General features: G+C 36.3%; 2 protein-coding genes across 11 annotated transcripts in view; one reads left to right on the plus strand and one right to left on the minus strand.

Moving 5' to 3' along the window:
* The window catches only part of LOC119832138 (WD repeat domain phosphoinositide-interacting protein 2), a 26,213-nt gene extending 7,648 nt beyond the window's left edge, over positions 1–18,565 (plus strand). Inside the window, exons 3-9 of one of the 10 annotated variants that reach the window (XR_005287910.1) lie at positions 8,353–8,443; positions 9,159–9,353; positions 9,644–10,095; positions 10,437–10,576; positions 12,706–12,816; positions 14,188–14,272; positions 16,149–18,565. Coding sequence is in view for 7 of the 10 variants with exons in the window: in XM_038355738.1 (XP_038211666.1) it covers positions 8,353–8,443; positions 9,159–9,353; positions 9,644–10,095; positions 10,437–10,576; positions 12,706–12,816; positions 16,149–16,270 (1,111 nt within the window). In the remaining 3 variants the exon portion in view is untranslated. Of the gene's footprint in view, positions 1–8,352; positions 8,444–9,158; positions 9,354–9,643; positions 10,096–10,436; positions 10,577–12,705; positions 13,191–14,187; positions 14,273–16,148 lie in introns of those variants that run through there. The other 9 variants (XR_005287911.1, XM_038355740.1, XM_038355743.1 and 6 more) reach the window with 9 other exon arrangements.
* A 1,374-nt stretch (positions 18,566–19,939) lies between these two features.
* Positions 19,940–27,094, minus strand: part of LOC119832184 (nuclear protein localization protein 4 homolog) — a 19,972-nt gene continuing 12,817 nt past the window's right edge. Inside the window, exons 9-12 of the mRNA XM_038355806.1 lie at positions 22,900–23,115; positions 22,478–22,680; positions 21,826–21,912; positions 19,940–20,936 (exon numbers count right to left, since the gene is read on the minus strand). Of these exons, the coding sequence (XP_038211734.1) occupies positions 20,921–20,936; positions 21,826–21,912; positions 22,478–22,680; positions 22,900–23,115 (522 nt within the window). The 3' untranslated portion in view covers positions 19,940–20,920. The remainder of the gene's footprint in view (positions 20,937–21,825; positions 21,913–22,477; positions 22,681–22,899; positions 23,116–27,094) is intronic.

Raw genomic sequence — 27,094 nt, forward strand, 5'->3', positions numbered from 1 at the left:
GCTTTTCTATAAGATGAGAATGTTGATAGTGTAGTCAGTGGTGACTGGTACTGAATAACGTGAAACTTCGATGACGTTAAACTTATCATGTTGTTCTTTAATATATTTCAAACATTGCTTAAAGGGGACCTTCAGGACACGATCATTAACAGCGTAAATTATGGAATTGTGGCTGAAATTTTTCAATTGGGCTTCTTCATTTTCAATTGGATTTCTCAGTTTCAGATATCACCTATAGGTGAGAAATATCGAAAGTCCTACCTTACCTTACTTAACTACCTTACCTTACCTACTAAAATTCTCAATGTATTTAATTAAACTATTTTTAAATAGCATGGCATATATTTGACCGCCTCCTTGGCACGTTAAGAAACGCGTGAGCGTAGAACCGAGGGGTTCGATTCCCGGTGGACAATAAAAAAAAAGCCTCCCTCTGGCAGGACACATAAGGCCGATCACCTACTTGTCCATAAAGAAAATCGATCAGTGAGACAGATGTATATCACCTGCCCCATACCCCAGTAGGAGACACGGGACTTCACTAGGGCATGATAGGTACGTAAGTCTGCAATGAAATGGTTCAACAATAACAAAATGAACTGCTTACAAATTAGCGGATATTACCTCAAACAACATAATAAATCTTATTTCTTAACCTGCTTGAACAATGCGTATCTTTCCGCGTTTTTTTATAAGCAAATATAACAAAAACAATCAGGTTTTAAATAAAATATTTAAATATTTTTATCTGAAACGATAGCTCATAGTTTCCTAAGATAAGATTCCGTCTGTGCATTTATGTAGAAAGTTTCTTTTATCAGTATATACAAGTTGACATCATGTGCTAGTTTCCTTTGAAATTTTATGCTTTACTAGCTTCTCCCCCGGCTTCACCCGCGTAAGTCCGTATCCCGTAGGAATATCGTGATATAAAGTTGCCTATATGTTATTCCAGTTGTCTAACTAGTCACAGGCAGACATTTCGTATATTCAAACCGTAATCCTCCTTCAGTTCAAACTGCTACGTTGCTTATGATCAAACAAATGGGTATGAATAACAAATACTATAAAGTAGTTATTGTTATATATATAACCTAGCGTTCCGCCCCGGCTTCGCCCATGGCACATATATAGCCTATAGCCTTCCTAAATAAGCGGTCTATCTAACACTGAAAGAATTTTTCAAATCGGACCATTAGTTCCTGAGATTAGTGTGTTCAAACAAACAAACAAACTCTTCAGCTTTATAATATTTGTATAGATAAGAATTGATATAGTAATTTAATTAGTTCACACTAATGTAATGAATTGAACATAATCATAATGGTGGAATGGTGAATAATTACGGAATATTGTAAAGGTGTTTTACTAGATATAATATTCTAATGAGGAAGTCTAAGAAGCGTTGGTGTATAATCGTGTTTGATAATATTATTCGTATGGCGGTGACCTTACGATCGCGCGATTGATACGGGTATAATGATATGTATTGTTACGATAACATGTTAAATTATCGTAGACCAGGGCCTGTGGTATTACCCTGATAATAAGAGATTTAAATGAATTTGATCCTGGTTAAGATATCTTTCAGAACAATTCATACTTTTAAACTAAAGGAACACGCGCATACTGGAAATTTGGAAGAATTCTGGGTTGTGTGTTATTGTTGGTATTCAAAATTAAGCGAGTTATAAATATATATTATTAATTAGGTATATGCAATATATCTAATTAATAATTACGACCTCTACAACCCCAGGCCCAAAAAAAAAAACAAATTTACTTTAAAAACAAATTGTTTTCCAGATAAACTGAATACATACACATATGTCTGCACATTATGCCGACCGGAGTATTATACTAATAATATAATGGAAAAATTATAATAATGAAATCTTTAATGCTGCCTCAGGAAAGCCGCTCCCACATTCTGTTCCCGGCGTTTTTATTTTAACTTGAAAGCAGGGTCGTTATTTAATTATAAATAATATTTATTTTGGTACCTCGCTAAGTTTATAACAACAAGGAAAACCTGACGACATCACCAGCGGTCAACATAGATTCATATAGTAAGACTAATATTAAAAAAAAAAACAAAATTAAAGAACAGACAGTTACTAGGTCTGCTCTATTTTCTATAAACGCGATTCAATATGCGATGCGTGCAAAGAAACAGACAATACGCTTTAGATGTTGTTTACACACAAATTAATTCAATTCGATTGCACGATTATCACACGCGACCTCCAATAATAATAAATATGGCGTGAGCGTTACGCGATAATGCGAAACGTACGAAAATGATGCCTTATAAAAAATAAACTGGTTTATCATTAGCATTTCTCGTTCCTTAAATGTGTTTTATAATTTATTTATATCGGCAATTTGGAGTTTAGTGAACCGTGAAGAGTCCGTCGGGTTAGAAAACTCCGTATCGAATGCAATGTTAAATAAATCTTTTATATGCTTGCGTGATTCTGTTACCGAGGTTCAGCGAGTGAGTGATATAACACTAATCGCGATAATGTGTACAGTTTGCTTTGTTTACGTTTATCTAGTTAACATTTTGTTTCCATGTTAATATTATTATTATGAATGTAGAGGTGCGTTCGTTTTAACTATTTTTATTGGCTTGAGATCAAGCTTTTTTATGTTTTGCGTTATTCAAACATTAAACTAGAACCTTTGCTTATTAATTGTCTGGTTAAATATTATCCATTATATTAACTTACTAGCTGTTGGCCCCCCTTCGCCCATGTTACATATAATATACCCTATGATACTTAGTGAATTTGCAGCTTTCTAATGGTGAAAGAATGTTTAAAATCGGTTCCGTAGTTTTTGAGTTTATCCATTGCAAACAAACAGAAATACAAATTCTTCTTCTTTATAATATTAGTGTAGATTGAATACAACGTGTAAGAAATATAGGAGTGTTTTTAAAGTAATACTATAACGATCTTATCTGCTGATGTTGGTAATAAGTAAGCATGCCAAGCAACCGCTTTCAAATTGCTACATACACTTATAAAACTTCTTCTCTTTCTTAATGGCTCCAACCAATAGAGAGAAAACCTAATTCTAACATGTATGTGAAATACATTTAGAAACTAAAGGCTTAATCCCATTTCTTTACTTACATCTCATCATATTATATCATTTCCTCGTTCCTCATATTTAAGTACATATCTTATTATCTATCCTAATCCTTTTTACTCACTTCAATTATTGTAACGAATTAGAAAAAAATACCTAACTGACCTGATACTGACTCAGCATACAATGTATATCTACAGGTTTCTCATAATTTTGGAATGGTAATCCAGATCTTACAGAATATACTTTAAATAAACATTTTAGATATGCTTAAGATGGTATCAGGTACTGTACGAGTGCAATCGATGTATCAGCTACACGTATTAACGAATATTTTCAAAACTCTAAACAAACAATGAATTATTATTGTAACCGATGCCGCGAACAGCTGTGCCAGAGTTAAAGCGATATTTCAAGCTGATTGCTTCTATACATTGTTATTTTATTTTGTTATTGTAGATAATGAAAATACTAAAGGATATGACGTAATAATTTGTTCTAAGTAATCGAATACATTTGCGCATTTATTTACCGCCGCAAGAGAACAAAAGACATCGCTTGTTTTTAGAAATTCCTGTGAGATGTTTGATACCTTGTCGAATAACTAAATCATTCTTAGAATATTATTAATCTGGTCGTACCTTTATAATTAAATTAATATTATATTATAATTATCTCAGTTGGACAAGCTTCTTCCAAGAGCCGTTACTAAGACCATGTTTAGAGGTATACAACAGCAATTTTGGTTTGTTATGCTATATTGTATTAAAAAAAAAGTTGTGGTCGATTGTCGCCCGAAAGAAATGACGCCAGTTTCGGTCAATGGCTTTTGTTGTATGTATATGCAATATGCCATGACAAGCTCTTCCAAAAATTACCTACTAAGCCTTCTTAATAACGCACTTGGAAAACAGCTATTACCGATCGTAGGAAATGCTTTACAGTTGCTGCACATGTAAGTTGATGTTTATTTTGGGATATTTGTACATAAATGCGATGTCAATTCCATCGAACCTTCTCAAATAGATAGCACTACTGAAAATAGAAACAATTCATCAAAATTATATATTTAATTAAAGTATCATATACGATGACATTTAATAAATTGATTCCAAAATTTGTCACCGAGTCTTTTCTTCTACTATCCTTACCGTCATTTTATGGTAACATACGAAGTAGGTATGAAGCGAGTTAGCTCGCTTCATAAGAGAAAAACTTCTACATGAAACATATCCGGAGCGTAGTCACTAACAATTTTAAATTGTTTAAACTCAGTGCTAAATAATCATGCTATGTTATTTATAATACTTTGTATTTGCCGGAAGAAACGAGTACTGTTCACACACCACGAACTCCTTTCACGTTACTCATTAACAAACAACGTAAATAAGACAATATTGTTTCAATAAATAACGTGATTAAATATAACTTTCTTATAAACTCCACGTTATTTAAATAGACTAAGAATGTAGGTCACTGGGAGACGGAAAGCTCTTGGAGGTTATCGGTGTGGGGTGTAACGCTGTGTCTCCACTGGTGTGGAAAAGATATTTAACTGTATAAATGTTTTATGAATAAGTTCTTTGCAGAAACGTTTTATTTACTTGTAAAGAGTAGCATGTTGTTAAAACGATGTCTTAATATGCCTTTGTTGAATTGTCAATATATCAATACGTCTAAAATAAAAGCAGCAGAAGTAGAAAAATCTTCTGCCAAGCAAAATAGGACAAAGAATTGGATTTGAATTCACATACTGGAGGATGGAGAAACCTTCACCGAAATACTTCTAAAAATATTTCTTTATTAAATGTGGAGTTCTTTTAAATTTGACCTTAACCTATCAACAAGATATTTACTTTCGATTATAACAGTCTGTGCCGACAAGTCGTTGCCTACATCAAATGACACGTTTACTCATTAGTAAACAATTAGTTCAAATATCGTAAACGATACTAATTTTTCACGCTATTAGTATCAAAAGTAACAATCATAAAAATAAGGAATAATGCAGTGCATATTTTCAAGCATAAATTTTACATTACGTATTGGGCATTCAACACAACTTTGTCTTGATCTATTGTAAACTGAAATGGAAATGTGGATTTAACAAAACCACGGTATGACGTCAGGTGGCACGTGCATCGATAACGTTCGTCACACGTTTATCTGAGGGGAATAATAGAGAAATACGTTAACTTTATGTTATTATGAGTCAATATTTAACACTTGTAAGAATAAAACTACAGTAGAGACAAAGACTTTACTTACCAGCTGTTAGAACGAGTTTATATTTCCATAAATGATAAATATAATGAGTAAATGCACTGAGATGGTTCACCATTTGAAGGATTAAGCGTTCTTGGTAAAATTTTGAGATTTCGAACAAACTGCTTAGGCTACACAAAGCTGTAAAACCTTTTCGAATGGTTCCGTTGTGCTTATTTTAGAGGGGACATATATATAGGACATGCATTATGTGAGATTGTGTATATTCATCAATATGTATGAATGGAGGACTAGCAATGTCAATTGGCATCTGATAAACGAAATAAACCTCGCTGATAAAAAGAATCCTCGACAATTAGTAGTGAATTTTCTGTGCAAAAGAACCATATCTGGGAGCAATCCTAATTTCCATATAGGTTTATTGTTGTTTCGGGAGAAACGTGCTACTATTTAAGCAACGCTAAAATTAGCTGAAAAATAATCTTTTTACCATGAAAATACGCAAAAACAAACAAAAATATCTATGAAAACCAAGAAGGTTAGTTATTAATGCATCAGCATGACGTATTTGCTGCGTAGTCGATAATGCTTAATGCTCTCCGATAACGTAATGACCTATTTCTCGCGACGTGGCTCACTTATTATTAGTAATCATGAGCATTATTGTTCCAGATGATAACTTGTTAATGAATTCATTATACTAAACTATGTTTTGAACATCTGTTTAAAAGGATATCGTATTGAGGTTACTAAATTTCACCAGAATAAACTACGAATTTAAACTGGAAAAACGAGTTAATTTGTCAGCTATCATAGTAACTTTCATATTACGTATTTGTGAATATTTTAGGTTAAGATATGAATGAGGAATAGTCATAACAATTAAACAAGGTTTGACAGATAATTGAGCTCGCGTTAAATGGAGCCTTAGTTATATAATAGTTTTTCATCAGGGTTTGAGTTCTTTAGAACACAAAAGAACATTCTGTAGTTATATTTGATTCTTAGTTAAGAAAATAATTGCCTTAATAATATCGCCTTGTGAACACCTGCGTCCTCTAGCCTACTTATTAAGTACAAGACAAGTTAGCTTCCTTGAAATCTTGTCAGCACCCAATCATAAATAATCACCGCTCGTGTCATACTGTTATGCGTATTGTTTCACGATGTGAGCTAACACACTAGCAAGCTTTAGTCTGTATAATATAAGAAACATAATATCGAGCTTGTATACCTTGCGATGTCTACTCCATAAGGTCAATGCTCATCTTCCAAAATAAATAAAAGGTTCCTTATCCGCTCAAACATTTTAACGATTGAGAAAAGCGAAATTATTTAGCATTTATTTCTTGCTAAAACATCGACGTACATAATCACTCCTTATCAGCTACGGTTGTTTATTTTCTGGTAAATCTTTTTTTAGATATCGCAGTTCATTGACTCGGGACAAGTTTAATTGCATTGATTGCATCAATCCTTTTCGTATAGACCTGTGCACAACTTGGCAATTTTGCGGGATTATTTATATGTATATGTTGAATCAGCGTACGCGTGTCACTATATGGTAATCAGAGTCGAAAGGGTTGAGAGATAGGGCAACCCAACCTGACTCATCATTAGAACGCGACAACATTGTAAATATACTGCAACTATGACGATCTTTTGTTTGCCTTTGTCAGACTTATACTAGACTCCCACGTGTTAAGTTTATCATCGACAGCCTATACACATTTCCTTGCTACAATGTAGTACTATTCTATTTGATATTCATGAGTTATCGTAATGTTTTACCGTAATAAAATCATTCAATCATGAAATTTAATAAAAGGTACACGTAACATCAGCTTGGTTTCAGATTACCTAAATGTTGTGTTTACTTTTAGTCTACATGTCCTAAGTTACGGGTCAATTTGGCTGACCGGTTAGGTCAAAGACTGTATAATACAAGTCAGTCCCGTTATGCGGAAAGACCCCACAGAAATTTCCTATATAAAAAATTTTAAAAGAGGTCGGTTAAATTTTGGATGTAGTTTTTATTTCTTTTATCATGTCAAAGCAATGGCGATGCCAATGAACGATACATAAATTTCATATTTTTTTAAGGTTTATCTTCCACCCGGTCATTTCATGATTTTTTTATATAGCACGAGTGATTTGGTCGTACGATGTTTTATATTGATAACATACAGCCAATTTTTTAATTCACCGACACAATTATCGAAAGAGTATTCGCTATAATTACAATATATTTAAATAAAAACTCGTTAGAAAAATGTAGGATACAATTGTTTTCACCCTGGATTATCAACTGGTTACTATTACATAATAGTACCTGGATGACCGAGCCTTGCTCGGTATTTTTTTTTTTTATTCGCCAATAATAGTATTATTATTCGCCAATAGATGTCAGGAAGAGTCATAATAAATTGGGACTACTCAAACGCCTCCTATTTGTTAATAAAGATATAAGATATCGCCATGCTGTCCTACTACATAATTTGTCATACGCCTTTTATATTAATTAATATTTGCAATACCCAATAGTTTTAAACGCCGTAAATGTCGACCGTAAATAACTTGTTTAAATACTCGGTGAATGGTGTGTTTTAAATACAAGTATTGTATATAATTTTGTTTAAAAAGTAATAACAATAATAATAATTGTCCGCCGATTGTTCAATGCTACACATTTTCTGTACATATGAGACTAACTGAATCCCACGACTTTGTCCACGTTATTCGAGATAAATTTTTTAATTGATAAATCAAGCAAATTATTGTTTCCAAATGAAAATAAGCATGGTTATGGTAACGCGTGGTATCTGCTAGTTTAACCTTTGAAACTAACATGAAAATTACTATATAATCCTTTCAAAGATTGTTCAAAACAACAGCTGTTTTAATATTATGCTACTTACGTTTCCATTACTACTCAACAACCACACCGTCTTTAAAACATATATTTCTATGTACTTCACACCGTTTCTCACACCATAAAACTCTGTTTATAATAGTGAAATTGAATTTCAGGAAGTTGATCGTGTGCCATTACAAGAAAGGGACGGAGATATGCAACTACAGCTACAGCAATACAATCTTGGCTGTAAAACTTAATCGTTCTGTAAGTTTTTATTGGTTTCGATTTTATAACACTTTTTATTAGTTTAATTTTCTTTATAGAGCACTATTCAAAGTCACAATTATTTGAGAAATAAAATCAAATCAAAGCGTCGATTACAGAAATAATCTTTTTTAAGATATTGCATGTATACCTATGTTGTTGTAACATCAGATTTCACAAAATCTATTTTTTCCTTCTTTATTATTTGATATATAGAAGATTTCTTTTTATAGTCTTATTCAGTCCACAAAGTTAGAGTGTGTGTATATATGTAGTGCACTCATATTTCGGCATTTAGATACATAACATAATGGAAAATAAACGGAAAAACGTAGTTGGAGGAAATAAAAAAGCTATTTCGTTTTTTAACTATTACGTTTTTTATAGAAGAGTCAGCAATAGAGCAGAGACGTCTTCAGCTCGTAAGTGATCTACGTCGCCCATATACACCTACAATGGTCCATAAGCACCGACAATGCCAGGGACGTCGCGAGTATGCTACCGGCCTTAAACGTTTTAATTACATTAACGATGTTGCATTCACGACGTAGTCGCATATTTCTCTGAATCGTGCAAGCGTTTTCGCTACAAAGTACATACAACTCCCGATATCATTCATCGGGACCATTATGGCCTGCCAAGGTTTGGCCCGGACTGGGCCCTGACTGATAAAGAAATATTTCCCATCCGTTACCCAACGTCCGAACACTTGCAGAGACTGATAGTGTGCCTCGAGGAGTCCCTGCACATCCACAACATACGCGACATGAAGATACTGCACACGATCCGAGACACGCCGCCCAACCCGCGCGGGCTGTGCGCGCTGTCGCCGTGCGTCGACCACTGCTATGTGGCGTACCCTGGCTCCAGCGCGGTCGGCGAGGTGCAGATCTTCGACGCCGTGCATTTGGTGAGTGGTTTTTTTTTTGGCATAGCAAAAAAAGGTGCGGGGGGGGGCAGGTGGGTGTTAAAGTGGATACCGTTGTGCTGATGATTTATTTTGTAAATTGAAGATACGGTAAGAGGATGCAAATGCAATTAAGTTCACAATTCACTATACTTGGATGACTGAGCTTCAACTATATGAAGTATAGCTCAGTCGCGATAATGTTTCAAAATAAGAAGGACTGACTATTTTTTTACTGTTTACAAACGAAATGTCACGTGTAAGACGTTAATGAGCACGTTGCACGGTTCCAGAACGCGAAGTGCGTGATAAGCGCGCACGACAGCCCGCTGGCGGCGCTCGCGTGGTCCATGTGCGGGCGGCGGCTGGCCACCGCGTCGGAGCGCGGCACCGTGATCCGCGTGTTCGCCGTGCCCGAGCGCACGCGCCTGTACGAGTTCCGGCGCGGCGTCAAGCGCTGCGTGTCCATCGCGTGCCTGGCGTTCAGCGCGTGCGGCGCCTACCTCGCGGCCACGTCCAACACGGAGACCGTGCACGTGTTCCGGCTGCAGGAGGGCGGCGAGCGCGCGCCCGACGACGCCGCCGCGCCGCCCGAGCCCGGCTGGGTGGACTGGATGTCGCAGACGCTGTCCGCCGGCCTCGTGTACCTGCCCGCGCAGGTCAGCGACGTGCTCAGCCAGGGCCGCGCCTTCGCCTCCGCCAAGCTGCCGCGGGCCGGCTGCCGGGCCGTCGCCGCCGTCACTAAGTGCGTTTGCCGAAATGATTGTTATATGTAGTAATGTGGGAATGATAATTAGTAAGGATTCGGTAAAAATACTATAAGAATGAGGTATATTTTTTATGTTTTCCATACAAGAGGAGGACATTTAACATTTACAGAAATCATGATATTAAGTGCATTGTCACCTCTAGATTTGACTGAGATTGTGAATTCTAAAGCACATTTTTAAATGTTTAATTTTTAAGTTTTCGCTAATCTTCCCCGAATAATTTCAATCTATCATATCAACTTTATCATCCATGGGCATACGCAACACATAACACAAGGGAGACAAGCATACATAACGGGAGCGCATCACGTTGCAGCGTGTCCCGCGCGGCGCGGCTGCTGGTGGCGACGTCGGAGGGCGTGCTGTACGTGTACGCGCTGGACGCGGCCGACGGCGGCGACTGCGCGCTGCTGCGCTCGCACCCGCTGCTCGACTGCGCGCCGCCCGCCTGCGACGGTACGCCGCACACGCACGCACGCACGCACACACGTGCACGTGGACACACGTGTGCGAACACACCCGTCATGACACACACAATTACAATGAGAATGTTCAAATTTACTTATAATGTTATAACACGCTTGTATAACGCATGATACAATTTAAATGAGAGATTTATGAATAATCCCAGAAATGCACTCTCTAGTAAAAAACGTACTAAATTCTTTCTAAAACCTGGTACGTAAGATATAATCGAACGTATAAGAGATAGTCGAACAGACACACACATACTCACGCATTGACATTATACTGACAATAAGTTAGACAAATGTCATGTCTGGATATGAAACAATATGTAAACGAGCGTACACATTTGAACAATTATTACTAATGAACAAAAACAAAAAATTTAATGTACAGCCGAGTGCATTCACTTCACCTTAATAAAATACACACACAGTTTTCTAGCCTCTGTTTTAAGGAAATAACAACACACTATGTAGAGCATGCATGGTGAACTCTTAGACTATCGTAACACTTGTTAAAATACACTTGTCTCGATAACATATATACACTTGTCTCAATAACATATAACATATATCACAAAAAATCAGACGACAATTTTTTCAAACACTATTTTTACATAAAAACTCAATATTATGAGCATTATTTTATCGACTGTACACATTTGCATGATTAGACGTGCATTTTCATAAATTGCTATCAAGTGTACAGTCGAACGGATAAGTGGTAGACTATACGCTTGTGTGCGTGCGACATTCATATGTATTTAAGTGTGCGTTATGGGGAATCAATAAAGATGCACAAATCGTTTGATATTAAATGTGCCTTGGTTTTTATGTTCCCCGTAATTGCTGTGCTTACAAATTTTTTACATATCTATATTTCTTGAAAAATAATTTTATTTTCGTTTCGCTTTTTTAACTTGTGTTAATTTTGAGATAGATTTTCCATCTCACTTACGCAAAAAAAAAAATTCGCCAATATAATGCGGCACGTCGTGGTTTTCTCTCGCAATCGATTGAAAACTTACGTCACTGCCCTACATTTAGCAGCAGTCTCGTCATTTTCTGTCTAATATTCTGTTTTTTGTTGAAACGTCCTCTCCATTCCTTCCCCTGTTCACCGCTTGCCACGAACTGTCATCGATTTATGTTGCATATTATTTTAGCGGAACCTTCACGACATCTTGTTCTCCTAACTTCTACATAGCAGTTTTAGTAATGTTTACGTTATAGACATAACAGACGAAATGTATTCTAAGAACACTCCATTTCTTTCTTGTTCCAATAGAGATTTCAATTGTTTGCGCAGTAATTCTCTAAATTTTATGTATGTATATGTATATGTATATTTTTTATTATATAAATGTAATTGATAGACCAACCTCCCCGAACAAGAATTGTTTTGGAGCAATTCTTTCCCTTCAGCCACTCCGTACGCACGACGCCTAAAATTTATTAGAGTTAAATTTAAAAGAAATTTACAGCAGATAATATTTTAAGGTCAAAGAGACACGAAATTTTCGTATATTCGTACGTTTGTATAAAAACGTGTGCGTTAATCGCATTTGTATAGATTTTTACTAGGAACGATCACGAAGCTTTTAAAATTATTAAAAATGGTCGTAGTGAAACTAGTGACTAGCCATTACAGTAATGTTTGAGATAACTATTCCATTATTACGTGAAATAATTATTAAAATATCTTCATTAAATCATCACTTAAACAGAGGACACGTTAAACTAGTATGTTGTACCAGACTATAACATGAATATTTTACAGGCAAAAATATATAATACGTAGTTTTCAATAAAAATGACCAGATACGAAAATTACAACTGCTCACTGTATTCATGACGAATAACTTACAAATATTTAGAAACTTGCTTGTTACATATTTAAAAATTGCTAATTTTGCATTTCGCATATAAAAAAAACAATAGTAACTCGTCAAGTAATATAGAACTTTGCTAGATTGCTATTAAACATACAAGTTTGGTCAATAGAGTTAGTCTAAATTTCAAAATAAATGAAACATATGTCTGAATAAGTGAAACATCAAAGTAAGCTGGCATACAACCAGTACCGTAACAGCAAGCGTTAGTGATCGTTGCTAGTAGGGCGGCCAGGCGCGTGCGTGCGGAGGCTGACGAGTTGTGACGTGCCCGCAGTCGCGGCCGGCTGCAGTTACGCGGGCGCGCTCCGCGGCCGACACCCGGACCACATGACAGGTATAACCAGCTGCCTGCCACCCACTGTGTACCTACCAGTCATACACCAATCGTTTTCCCAATGACGAACTATCCACCAACCAATCATACACCAAGCATGTATCACTACCAACCAATCATCATCCCACTGACGAATTATCCATCAACCAATAATGCACCAATTAACTATCAACCAATCATTTTTCCACTAACGAATTTCCTACTATCCAATCAAGCAATCATCCGCCAATCATGTTCCCACTGATAAATTATTCACTAACCAATCATTTACCAAACGACTTCCCTCTAAACAATCCACCTACCAATCATACGCCAATATATATCGGGATTAAATACCAAATCAACGATAGATCGATCATATTGGGTATTTGACCACCAATTTAGTAGTCTATCTAACTATCATATATCACAGATTTACTTCCCACCAACCACCCTTCAAATGTTCACATTCCTAGTAAAATCTCTATCTTTATATCATCATATATATGCAGCTATAGAAACGAAGAAAGAAACCATTCTGTTGTTACACTGTTCATCTTGCACCCAACCTCTCCATTTTCCAGAAACCCTCAATCAACCACACCTTTTCCATCAATCAATCAATCATCACTTCACACACCGACCAATCCCTCACCAATGACATCCTCCGCGTCGTCGCCTTCTGCGTTGTCGCGTAGGGTTCGATCAGGTCGCTTGCTTCGCACTTTATCTACATCAAGAATATAAACTAATTGAATAATAGAAATTATATATTAATATACAACTGATGCCATTCATCTTGTACACATCTACCCGAATCAACAAATTGTTTCCATTATTCAATCTACGTCTATATTCTTGTGTCTACTTTTAATTGTTTATCAGTCTAATTCGTCCCATCGGTCGAATCGAATGTCGAATTCGTCCTATCCCACTCCTCTATCCCATAGCTTTGGTCCTGGCTTTGTTTTGGTGTCTTCCGTTATATGGCAAAGTCCAAGCGCTCGTCGGTACCATACTGACGGGGGCTGACGACTGTTTTTGACAACAATTAGTCTATAAGTAGATGTAAGGTTATGTTAGTCACTAACTTAGCGTTAAGTTGATTTCGCTTGCCAGCGTTCGTTCGATGTTTTATCACTTGTTAATATTGCTCGGTATGGGCTTTATTTTCGCGCGGTATTCTCATCAATTTTCCCAGACGAATACGTATTCGATTAATCCTTTAGGGTTGGTGTGTGAGACAGATGGCGCTATTATATCGTTATCTTCTAAATAAATATAAATAAGTGTAGAACATCGAGCGTCCGCGCCCCGAGCGGGCGGCAGAGCAGTGGGGCAGTAGGGAGGGGTGCGGGTGTACTCGTACGTGTGAGCGCGTGTTTGTCGCAGACGCGGCGCGGCGGGCGGCCGGCGACGCGTAGCGACGGTAAGTGGCGCCGCGCTCGGCACTCGCCCTTGGATAGGCGCCCATTAGGTACTTGTCACTCGAGCGCTTTAGCTATACTCGGGTACTTTAGATAAACTCCAGTACTGTGGATGTACTCGAGTTCGGCAGAGACTTGAGTTTTTTCGAAATACTCGAATGTTTTGTAGATCTGGGTACTATGGAAATTGGGTTTTTTTAAAAGACGTAAACTGTTTTCAAATTAGTATAATTATTTGAAATATTCAAATTCTTTGATATTTACTCTTAAAACGATCTCGAGTATTTTGGAGGAGTCAAGTACTATGCCTTTTTATTTTGTTTTTCTCTACATATAATAAATATAACTAAGCTATATATTCTATATCAAAAACCTGAAGAAAGTTTAATTTAAAAGACATGGGTACTACCTACTCTCTGTAAGATATTATTGAGCTACAAGTTTTCAATAATTATTAGACTTGGGAATTTGTGTTCATGTGTTTATTGTTTCATATTGAAATAAATTTTATTTCATTTTCTATTTGCAATAAATTGATTATAAAGGTTTTTTTTTTCAATTTATTAACTCGAGAGGACTCGCATCTGTAAATACTAAAGCATAGATAAATAACATAATTGGACATATGTATATTATATAGATAATAGACGAATATGTGCTTGGGACGTTAGTTGTATATTTCTTTTGCATTTTTTATTATTTTCAGTACAACGATTTAAAATTAATTTCAATACATAGATATTTTGGTAGATTTTATATTGTGTTTTTATAATTGGTATACTAAGTTATTCAATTTTTATTTTTCAAAGTGGTTTTTATATCTTCATAACCGAGTTGCGTATTACTTTAATATTACATGCCATAAGACTGATATTACACTTGAAATTGGGGAAAAAATTAAAATCAACGCCGTCTTTTAAGGTTCGGTGAAGGAATATATGTTTTTTACTAGTCGCCCTTGTGTTTTACTAGTCGCCCTTGTGTTTTACTAGTCGCCCTTGTGTTGTATGAGACACTGAAAGATTGTTTGATTAGAATTCACTTTTTCCTTGGAAAATGAAGTAAATCATTATTTATATTCATTTTTAAAATTTTTGTCAATTATTTGCTTTTATATTTAATCATACTTTTAGTATCTCATACCATGTAATGTTTCGGTCGTTTTAATATGTAGTTAATGGATTAAATAAATAATAAGTTTTCGAGTTTTCGGTTTAACATAGATCTATTGTAAGTTGTTTTTTTTTATATGACTGTATACACTAATTCACTAACTACATATAATATTTCTCACTAAGGTTTTGGTCTGTCAGACTTCATTTCAGTTAATATTTTAAAGGGACTGATTTGGAACAGGTGAATAAATTACGTCACACTTTTTTCTATTGCAATTAGGTTTGCACAAAAATTGGTAAGAATGTGTAAAATATCTATTTATAAAAATAGCGTTTCTTATGTAGCAGCTTTCCTTAAAATAAATTGATTTTTCAATTTATCTGCGCATGTAGAATAACATCACCACTGCTCACGGTGAAGGAAAACATCGTGAGAATCAAAAGTTCGACGACATGTGACATCTACCAACCCGCACTTGGCCGGCGTGGTAGATTATTGCCTGATAGGAGGCCTGTGTCCCAGCTGTGGGAACATATATGGGCTGATGATGATGATGATTAAACCAACCTTTTAACAACCTTTTTTATTAAATGTATTGTATATTTACTGTACATTTATTACTATATCAACTGTAGTAAGAAAAAACTATCTCAACAAATTTTCCATATACATGGTGTTCAGAATGAAAGCGCGAGCAATTCATTTAGTTCCACCAACGTGTGACGTGATTTATCACCGGTTCCACACATGTGAAGCTGCTAAAAATTAAATTCATAAAAAAAAATCATTGAGCGTATACATGGTGTTCAGAATCGGAGCGCGAGCACGAGCTCGGCGCGGCGCTGGCGGGCTCGCCGCCGCGCGGCGCGTACGACATCCGCGACCCGCGCCACTTCCCGCCCATGCGCGCGCCCGACGCCGCCGCCGACTAGACGCGTACGCATCTAGCCCGTAGCCTGCAGCGTCTAGACTCTAAGCCTCTAGCGCGGACACTGACGATCACTTATTATCACTTCATTTGTATTGTTTTTAGGGTCTTAGAGCCGGTTCACGACGATCTGTTTGGCTCATTGGTCAGATGAATGTCAAAAAAAATGTATGAAAAGTAAAAAATAGGTCGTGAAACTGGTTCGCAATCTTCAATGTCACTAGACTATATTAAACGTTTTTCAGTCTTTATGAAACCGAAATGGACTATTGTAAACATATATTATATGATATTTGATGTGACAAATCAGTTAAAGGGTGTTCTGTTTATCCTAAAAATTTTATTAAGTGCGATGGGTAAATACGGATAGTAAAATAAATTTGTAGCTGATTGTTGTAATAAATATGGATGCTTTTATATTCTACCGTATATATGATTTGTTCATACGATTCTCATTATGAATAAATGTGAATTATAATGGAAAATCTAAATTAAGGAATGGAGTCATGTTATTGTTAAACTAAGAAATTAAAAAAAAAAACTGATTTTCAACTTTTGAATCGTTGTTTAAACTGATCCTTTGTTTCTAAGCTAAAATTATTGAAAGTCTCATAGTCAACATGCTTGCTACATTATAGTAAAATTATGAGAGGGACATGTAACTTATATTATAATCAAAAATTCTTAAAATCGACTTCTAGGATGGATAACCATATCAGTAAAATATTTCTTCTTTACCTTTATAATATATGTTCTAATAGTACTTCGTACGAAAACTGTAATCGAAATCTGAATGTACATCTACGCATCATATACGGCAGTATAAATGTTTTTACTTCAGAAAAAAAAGACACAGTACAGAAATACTCTAAAAGAAGTATTTCTGTTAATATAAGAATTCTGCCATGTAGTTGTGCGAAACATCAAAATTTTACATTTCAATCCAAATTCAAATTTGTTTTTTTTTATTTGTATGAATCAAATTATCGTCAGTGAGTGATGTTCTGGAGACGTGGTGTGTACTTGTGACTGCCTCCGCCGACTGTTCATCATTCGGTGTCTGAGCCTTATCATTATGTGATATTTATTATTATTATTATTATCTCATGTTTGTACCACTTTATTCAATGATGTAGAATTTTCCCAAAAATATATATCATATTGACGGAGACATTTTCCACTTTTTATTATTTTATATATACTTTTAAATTTTAGTCTTAGCAAAATAACTTGTGGAAAATGTTGCAATGTGACGAATTTTCGAAGAAGTAACGATTATATATTTAGTGTAAAGTTAATTTAATTTTTGTTTATAATAATAATGTATATCAATTGATTAATGCAATGATGAACAGTGGCGCCCTCGTAATTTAAATTTTAATTCAAAAACGTTTCTCTTGACTTGCATTAGAAGAAAAATAACAAAAAAAAACCTATATTTTAGAACGGTTTACTATACCCATATGTATGATATTTATGTAACTATGTAGTTTGGCTCCGAATATACGTATGTATGTCGAAATGTACATAGGAGTAAGTAATTTTTAAATTTTTAGATGTAATTCGACGATCTGAGCTCATTGAACATTTTAATATCGAGCGAAGTACGGGTTCAGCCTTGTATATAGATTGTAATTATATGAGCCGTGTAATATATTTTTTATCTTTAGACTATGCAATGTGATAACGTTAATACTTTGTATGGCTATTTGTGTGATCATAGAGTTAGGGATGATTGGTAAAGTTCGACACACGTCGCGTCCGCGAAAAAAATGAAAAAAATTGTATATAAAAAGGCGGACGCGGGTTAAATCATAGTTGTAATGCACCGTGCATGAGGCTTTACGGAAATTGTATCGTACAATCTGTTTACTTCTAGAGATAATGTGAATGAGATAAAATACATGAAAAATATGATAAAAATAGTGAAGTACAGGTAAAGCCGTTTGGGCAGTAGATTTATGTTTTCGTTCGTCGCAACCAACTCATGAATGGACGAGCATTGTGGCGTGGGACATTCATATCTTAATATTAAAGATAATAATTGTGTAAGTGTACAAAAAAAAAATAATAAAAAATATAATCAATTTACTTTTGTCGGATAAAAATTAGAGCGTACGCACAATATGCGTATTCACGTGCAATTTTTAAAACATTCTGTGTATTAGAAAGGATTATAAATTAATAATTGCGCTCTCAGCCGTTTGTTCCGCGTTCGCTTCGACAGCACTGTCTATGTCCCGTTCGCTGCTTAGATACAAAATTGTACATATTAAATAAATATTTTTACAAAACACCACTTCTTGTTTTTATTTCAATACCTTTTCTTTACCTATCTTTAATCTAATACGAAATACGCTGAGGAAACATGAGGTTATGGAAAGTCTATTGATTTCAAAATATTTATATATCATTGAATTCTTTCCAACAGGCAACCAAACGAATCAACAACACGCAAATAGTACTAAAATCAATGTAATTTAGTTTTAAAGCAATTTATTATGGAATCCGAGTAATTTGTCTTTGTATAACAAAAATCAGCTAAAGCGTACATGGGAAAAAATCAATCGTGAGGCGAATTCGAATACGCCTCGTATATGTCTCGCCTGATTTTGTCGATACCCTGTAATGCTACTAAACTGAAAATTAAAAGATTAGAAGAAAATTGATGATGTGGGATGATGGAGTGGCTCGCGGTCTAAGGCAGTCCAGTATCATGAACGAATTAAAAAAAAAATCAATCAAGTTTTAAAATGATTATATAGGTAAATGCAGTCCAAAATTGCATTTTAAAAGTAAGCAATTTCATTCATTTGTTTGTATTAAAAAGCACAACGCCTCCGTTAGCTTGGTCACGTGGAAAGAGGACTAAAGAAGAAATACTTGGGCCGACGTCCGGTTGGACGACTTAAGTATCGCTAATGCCATCGATTTAGGGTGATGGGAGAGTTCTCGTATCGGAAGCCAAAACCCACTTCGGTAATTCAGCACTACGGGAGAAAGTTTGTATTAATTCAAGGGAAAACAATTGCAACATAGTTATAAAAGTGTCACAAAAAATTGGGACTACAAAGTGTGTGATTTATCAAAATCATTTTAATGCTTAAATATTTATTGTATGCAAATACAGTGGAATGTCTGATTGTATTAAATAGGGTCAAATGAATACTTTTAAATTAAATAAAAATATATGCTAGTAGCTCAGCCGATACAAACCACTTTTGACTGCATAAATACTCAGTTAAAAACGCCCCTGACTGATTTATAAAGTGGTTTTGAACATCGCTCACGACCTTAGTCCAACTCCGAAGGCAAAGAACGAACAAGCAAAAACACAATACACATAGCGTGCTATTTCTTTGAATCGCCGTCGACTATAGGACACTTAACAGAAACAACTTATATAGGTATACAACGCTTTCCTTATATATTTATTGTGAATCGTCAAATGTCAGCTGAATTACGGCATATTTATTTTTTATGTTAAAGTGCTTTGAACCTCATCGTTTTTAGTCAAAAGCACTTTTGACTAATCAGTCAGGTGTTTTTAACTAAAGGCATCTTTTGACTTTTGACAGATTTTAAGTCAAGTGGTTTTAACCGGATATAAGGTAGGACTGAACGAATAGACATCCGTTCAAGGATGGGATAGGGTTTAATAATAAAACGCAAATCTGTGTACGCAGCACACTGTATTTACCAGTTCTCTCATATAAAAAGTCAGCCTGCGGTTCGCCGGCCCACATAAATATCATAAATAAACGTATGTGTCTATCGGACAACACACATCCACACTACAGCATCTGCACTTCACCAACAATTTTAGATCTTTTTATAAAGAAATAACGTATACTAAGTTTAGTCTTTTCCATATAATATTGAGTAGGGACTGTTAAAAGATACATCGTAACCATTAACAATATGGAGCGTGTAAGAGTTTTGAGAATTCGGTTATAAATAAGGTTTAGGAAACACTTAAATCGATGTTGTGTTTATTTTCTTACGTTGAATAAGTGAACAATAAATTTAGAATTTCATTAAAATTGACACGAGTAAGAATGAACCACCAAAGAGATTTTCAAATAAATATCTTGCATACTTTTTAAAGAAAAAAGGAAAAGAGTTAAGAAGCTAAAAATTTATTTTTCAAATGTGTAACACGCGAAACCAACACTATCACTGTTGATAAAGTGCAAATGTATCAAAATCAAAAGTTGAGTAACAGCATCCTATTGTGATATGACGAAAATATAATCATACTTAACATATAGTAACTATGAGAAAATTAAGTGCCTTGTATATAATCCCTTGCAAAGTACAATTTACACAAAACAAAATAGTCAACCAACCACGCATTCCTCTTTCAAAACCGAAACGGATTCCAACTAAAATTTGATTTACGTACAATAAGATTATTTACAATGTATGCGTCTATGCTATTATGGTCTGAACCGGGAGGAGGGTACAACGCCGAAATAATAAATGGAATCATTCTACCGTACAAACTCTAAATGAAATGTAAAAGTAACAACTAGCGACTAAAATTTATTTTTATAGACGTCTCGGAAGGTAGCCCTCGGAGCGTTGCATACAAAAATATGTCCGCGTCGGGACCGGCCTCTGTAGGATCAACCACTACGCCCCTCGCCCGTGTCTACATGGCGTTGTTTCTGAAATATATATAGATTTTATTAGTGTAACATGGATATTGGAGTTAGATGACTTTTAGTGTAAAATTGCGCTAAAATTGATTTTTACTGCATGAAAGTGAAATTGATTCCCTACATAAGATCAATTGGTAACCTTATGTGGGATCCTCTACTATAGAAAATTACAAAGTTATATGATAGATGATATTACGAATTCTAGATTAGTGTCATATCACGTGAGAGACGTTAGAGTAACATGACCATTTCATTTGCTGATTTGACTGTTGGGTCGAGAAAACAGAATCGGTATATTATGACATAGTAATATAAGTTACAGGCTGTTCTAGTTTTAGGTTCAAAAATGATGTGTAGCTATGAACAAGATGGATGTACGATTTATCATTTATTCATGACGAACAAGCTAGGGTAATTTGAACGTTAGAATACGAGAGTCATCTATGCACAGGTGTACACAGTCACAGCGGAGTAAAAGGTTAAAGGATTTTCTTAAAAAATGTAACATGGTAACATTAATGGAAACAAAATGTCTTAAGTCACTAATGTGTATTGCTAGAATTACATTTAATATCTGAGAAATTTAAGATTAAGAATGAAATAGGTATTGGAACGAAACATAGAATGGCGAAGTAATAGGTTGACGAGACTCAGCGAGTGTAACGTACAAGTGAAGTAGCGAGTATACTATTAGAGGTATAATGGTGACAATTAGTGTTATAAGTTGAATTTCAAAAAAATTCAAGAGAGTGGTGAATTATTCAATAGAACGTGAGTATTAAAAAAAAAACGATAAACGGTGTCAGTGTGTTACGTGGTTATATCATGAATGAGTGAGTGAGTGAGTGAGTGACGAAGTGAGTGAGTGTAGATAATGTCAAGTAAGGACATGTACCTGGGCATGGCGCACATCTCGCACGAGTCGAGCGGCGCCGCGTTGTGGAACGTGCACAGCTGGCACGTCCACACGCCGCTGCTGGAGCTGGAACATTAAACGGTATATTTGTTACTTGCTGCCTTTCTTATATTGGATAGATTTTGAAATGTAAAAAAAAATCAAAAACTGTTCTCATAATAGAATTTTGAATTTCATTCCTTTCTTCGTAAAAGCGTTGAATGTTTTGTAAATTTAACACTGCACATTGCCTACAGAGTGTTGACCAGAATGAGTTATAAGTTCGCCATTAAATAAAATTTATTGCTGTCTTCTGTTTGTGAAGTTTCGAATAGTACACTCGTATGCTGATCATGTGGTAGGGCGGCTCATACGACAGCGATGCGCGGTCAAGCCAGGTGCAGCAACATGGCTCCCTGCGGCACGGCTGTGCAGCAGCGTGGCGCCGTGCGGCTCGGGCGTGCAGCAGCTCACCTGTGCGCGGCGGGCTCGTGCGCGTCGCCGGCGGCGGCGGCGAGGTGCAGCAGCGTGGCGCCGTGCGGCTCGGGCGTGCAGCAGCTCACCTGTGCGCGGCGGGCTCGTGCGCGTCGCCGGCGGCGGCGGCGAGGTGCAGCAGCGTGGCGCCGTGCGGCTCGGGCGTGCAGCAGCTCACCTGTGCGCGGCGGGCTCGTGCGCGTCGCCGGCGGCGGCGGCGAGGTGCAGCAGCGTGGCGACGTGCGGCTCGGAGCGCCACGCGTCGGCGGCGGGCGCGTCGCGGGCGCGCACGGCCCGCAGCAGCGGCTCCAGCTGCTCCACCGTCAGCGGCAGCGCCTCGTTCGTCGCCAGGTACAGCAACACGTGCAGGTCCGACATCGCCTGAACACATTATACATTACATTATAGGTATCCTAAAACGGTAATAAAAATTTATAAGTTTTATTTACATACACAAAGAACACTGTAGGTCCCAGAACATTACCTTGAGGTACCCCAAATAACCCACATGTTAATCAGAAGCTTTTCCTTATCAAATCGCTAATCCGATTCTATTACATAAGGAATCGATACGAATGCTATAAAAAACCAGAAACCTACCTCTAAGAAAGAGGGGGAGCTCTGTATGTGGTCATGTAGCCCCTTGAGGCTCTGTATGTGGTTCTGCAGAGGACGGTTGGCCGGCGGAAAGCTGGCGCTGGGGCTGAAGGTGGGCTGCGTGGAGTTGGACACGCCGCACGGCACGTCCACCAGCAGGTACGCCACCGGCAGCCGCTTGGCGGACACGCCTACCTCGTTGCCATAGGCGTCACGTTCCTACAACAATTATACGCAAGTCTTACATACGCTGAGATATTTTCAACAGACATTATGTTACTTTAATTTTATTACAATAACAACTGTAAACGTGCTAGTTAAAGAGACGTTAGAACTTTTTGTAACCTGGTAAAAATTTAATTAAAGTTTATCCTACCGTTTCTATGATGCCATCACATAATTTTTCGTATGAATTTATATTCTGTAAAAATATGCGATAAGAAATAAAATAAAATATTTTCGGTGTCCCTGTCACTCCTGGTGGTTGCAAAAATTTAATTTAAATTAATTTATTTTTAAAATATCCATAATACATGTTAATTGGTGTAGAATATTCTAGTCGTAAATTAATTATGTAATCTATTATATTCTATTATTGGTGAATGAATATTCCATAATTGCTTAAAATATTCATATATAAAAACCGATTCATAAATAATACATAACTCCCAAAAAACGTTAAGTTGATTTTGCGATGAAATCATGGCCAATTTAATTTTCACCAGAATTATGTCATTTGCATTAAAAAAAATACACGTGGACTAATTAATGCTTGACATCACTGGGAACATTTTATTTTATTTCCTTTCATTCTAAGAGACAATAATATACGATCGAAAAGTTCTAATGCTGTTTTGACAGATGGCGACAATGTTAAAGCAATGTCGGTTCATTGAAAACTTTTCGATAAACATCTACAGTCGTCTATGATGAAATGACTGGAACATTAGATAATTATAATAACCATAACATACTTTGCGTTTCTTACGTCCCTAATTTTGTAGTCATACTATAATTACATTAAAATCCTTGTTAGCTTGAGCCTACCGCTACTATTCTGGAGGTATTACTAATTTTTATATTATTTCTAAGTGTCTGAATTATAGTGATATTTATTCAATTTTTTTTTTTCAAGACCTAATTCGCAATACACAATTTATGTTCAAAGAAATACATGTTAATACATACTAAATATCATTAACGCTCTCTGAACTGTATGTGTAATATTCAAATGTAACCATGATCCTCGACCCGAAGTCAAGATCAAGGTATTATTTCAAAATTCACATAATTCTAATATTACAATTACACGCATGGAATGTTACATAAGTGAAATAATATACCGTTAAGTCGCTCGAAAGCATCAGGGATGTGGGATGACCGTTTCATACGGCTCGTGACTAAAGTACCAAGTAACAGCCATATAACAGCTAAACGGTTGTTGTTACAATTTCCAACGTCACGACAGAAGTATCAATATACAGATGACAAAATACAGATGATTGTTGAATGAAGTTAAATGGAAAGCTATTACACTTAAGTGGACTTTACAAGTCCACAAGTAGTAGACCACGCGAGTAATTGTACTTGAAATTTTTGAAAAACTAGACAGCAATATCGCTATATGGCGAGAGGTGTCATTTATCTTACTCGCACTTGGCTGTTTTAGAACCCTATCTAGTCCGCGGCCCGATACGCATCAACCCGTCTTATTCTTAACTAGTGGGCCGCCCCGGCTTCGCCCGTGGTACATATATAGCCTTCCTCAAACACTGAAAAAAATTTTCCAAATCGGACCAGTAGGTCCTGAGATTAGCGCGTTCAAACAAACAAACAAACTCTTCAGCTTTATAATATTAGTATAGATTTAATACATATTTAATATATTGCTCGATTTTTTTTCATATACGAGCATACTCTTGCGAATAAACAATGATTTGGATAGTCGAAGACATAGATAAATTTCATCTTACAGCAGTCAATGCGAAATACATAAATTATAATACAGAATTGATCTCAGCTTAGAAGCTATGCTCTGTATCAATTACAGCTTGTAAGGATTGCCGCGAAGCGAATTGCTCATATCCCAGTAAAAGGGTAACCCGATGACCTATCACAATATAAATTAGGTCAAGGTGGGTCGGAAGGACGGCGAGATAAATTTCCAGGAGCATACTGACGTCATACAGAAATCGGGTCACCCATACAAGTGAACCACACCTACACAGACATAGAATATAAAGTATATTTTTTAGAAAGGGATGACGGATCAAATTGCATTTCGATAAATGTTAAATGTTAAATATTGATTGAAGTTTTTGTTATTAAAAAAAACGCATCATGGTTTCTTAGTTTTTGTTTGCAATAAAGTGTTTCATTATTATTATTATTATTTCTCAAATCGAATGCATTTCGCGGCACAAAAAAATCTGCGCTGGATTTTTTTTTGTTCAGTCATTCCAAAGCGTAACGAAACATTTTATCTACAAATTAATGTGTACACGTAAAATGAATAAGACCATAACCTAACACAAAATCAATAAAATAACTTTCATTTATAAAAGTATATTCTTGAAGACATTACAGTAACAAAGACATTGCAACGTATCCCTTTATTAATATTCTGTACATTCTGTGTTGTATAAACTATTGAATAAAGTACCCTATCGCAATGAGCAGTGACAAATTGTCAATAATTCATTACATTTAGCCAATCGGCACGAAAAATCAAACACGTCCTACAATATTCAGTTCCGTAAATTAGCATTCAATTGCCTCCATGACCGATACAAACGGCCATTACATAAGTTGCATCGCGTCGATCAATATAGCACACATACAGACGCGGCGTTTCAATGTAGTGAGTCGATAAGGGTTGATAACGCGGCCGGCTCCGCGTTCTGACCCGCCCGACTTCATCACAGCCTGGCGAATGTTGTGAAGTTCCCGCGGGTCAGCCAAATACGGGAGTGAATTTGTTACGACGTTCAATGCGTTTTGAAACTGACTGCATTTCTAAGATGCCCAAGATTTAATTTTTAGAACACTGGCTTCTCACGTATTAAATTCCGAGCAAAATCTTTCCTCCCTCCCCCATTATTCTATGTTATTATACATATTACATATATAATATTATAAGGAGAAAAGATTGTGTATGATTTTTTGATTGTTTGTAATGGATAAAACTCAAAACCTGCTGGAGCGATTTTAAAAATTCTTTCAACATTAGAAAGCTGCAACTTCGCTGAGTGACATGGGCTATATATGTACCATGGGCGAAGCCGGGCGAACTGCCAGTTATACATATAAACCTCATGAATCACTATATCTCTTAAAAAGACAGAGGAAATCGACTTTGCTTTATATTATGTATCTATCCTAACTATATCATCCGACCACCTACAGGGAGATATTCAAATATACACTACACAATATCAATAATATAATATAAACAATATTATGCTTTAAGTATTACAAGGGCACGATTATGAAAAAAAAACTTAATATTTATGGTACGTTTACCTACGTATTGGTACGTTTTTCTATGTATAAGAACCTTCCTTGTGCTTTAACAAAAACGTTAGCAAACTTAGCTGAATTAGTCGAACCGTTTTCGAGTTTTAGCAACAAATTTTGGAGATTCATTTTTATTTTATTTTATATAAAGATGAAATAAGCATGTAATTCTGCTGTAACTGCATTTCTGATTGCAAAGAGCATTTTTAAAAATATATAATGAGCGGACGTTCCAACAATGTTGTATGAACGGCAAATAATCTGTTGATCGACCGACATGAAGCGCGGCGCAGAAGCGAGAAACAACATGGCGTGTGTACACAAAACGTAACAAGATGTGGCATTCCACATCGATTGCAATATTTTAGTTAAGTAGTTTCTAGTTTTAATTTTTAAATTAAACGGGTGACGAGCGAACGGCGACTCGTAAAATGTGAGCTTAATTATTATAACGGCGCAGCGTTCCGCGATCGGCGACAACACGGTACAAAGTTCCGGACGGTGTCTATGACGGACCGCCCAGTCATCATGGAGCAGACGGCCACCTCCCTGGAGGACTTGGAGGAGCTCGCGATGTGCTCCTGCTGCAAGCGCGTGTTCGACGAGACCGAGAGGCCGCCCAAGATCCTGTCGTGCAAGCACCACTTCTGCCTACCGTGCACCCGCAGCGTGCTCGAGGCGG

The sequence above is a fragment of the Zerene cesonia genome, chromosome 15 (genome assembly GCF_012273895.1).
Source record: "Zerene cesonia ecotype Mississippi chromosome 15, Zerene_cesonia_1.1, whole genome shotgun sequence".
Classification (NCBI taxonomy): domain Eukaryota; kingdom Metazoa; phylum Arthropoda; class Insecta; order Lepidoptera; family Pieridae; genus Zerene; species Zerene cesonia.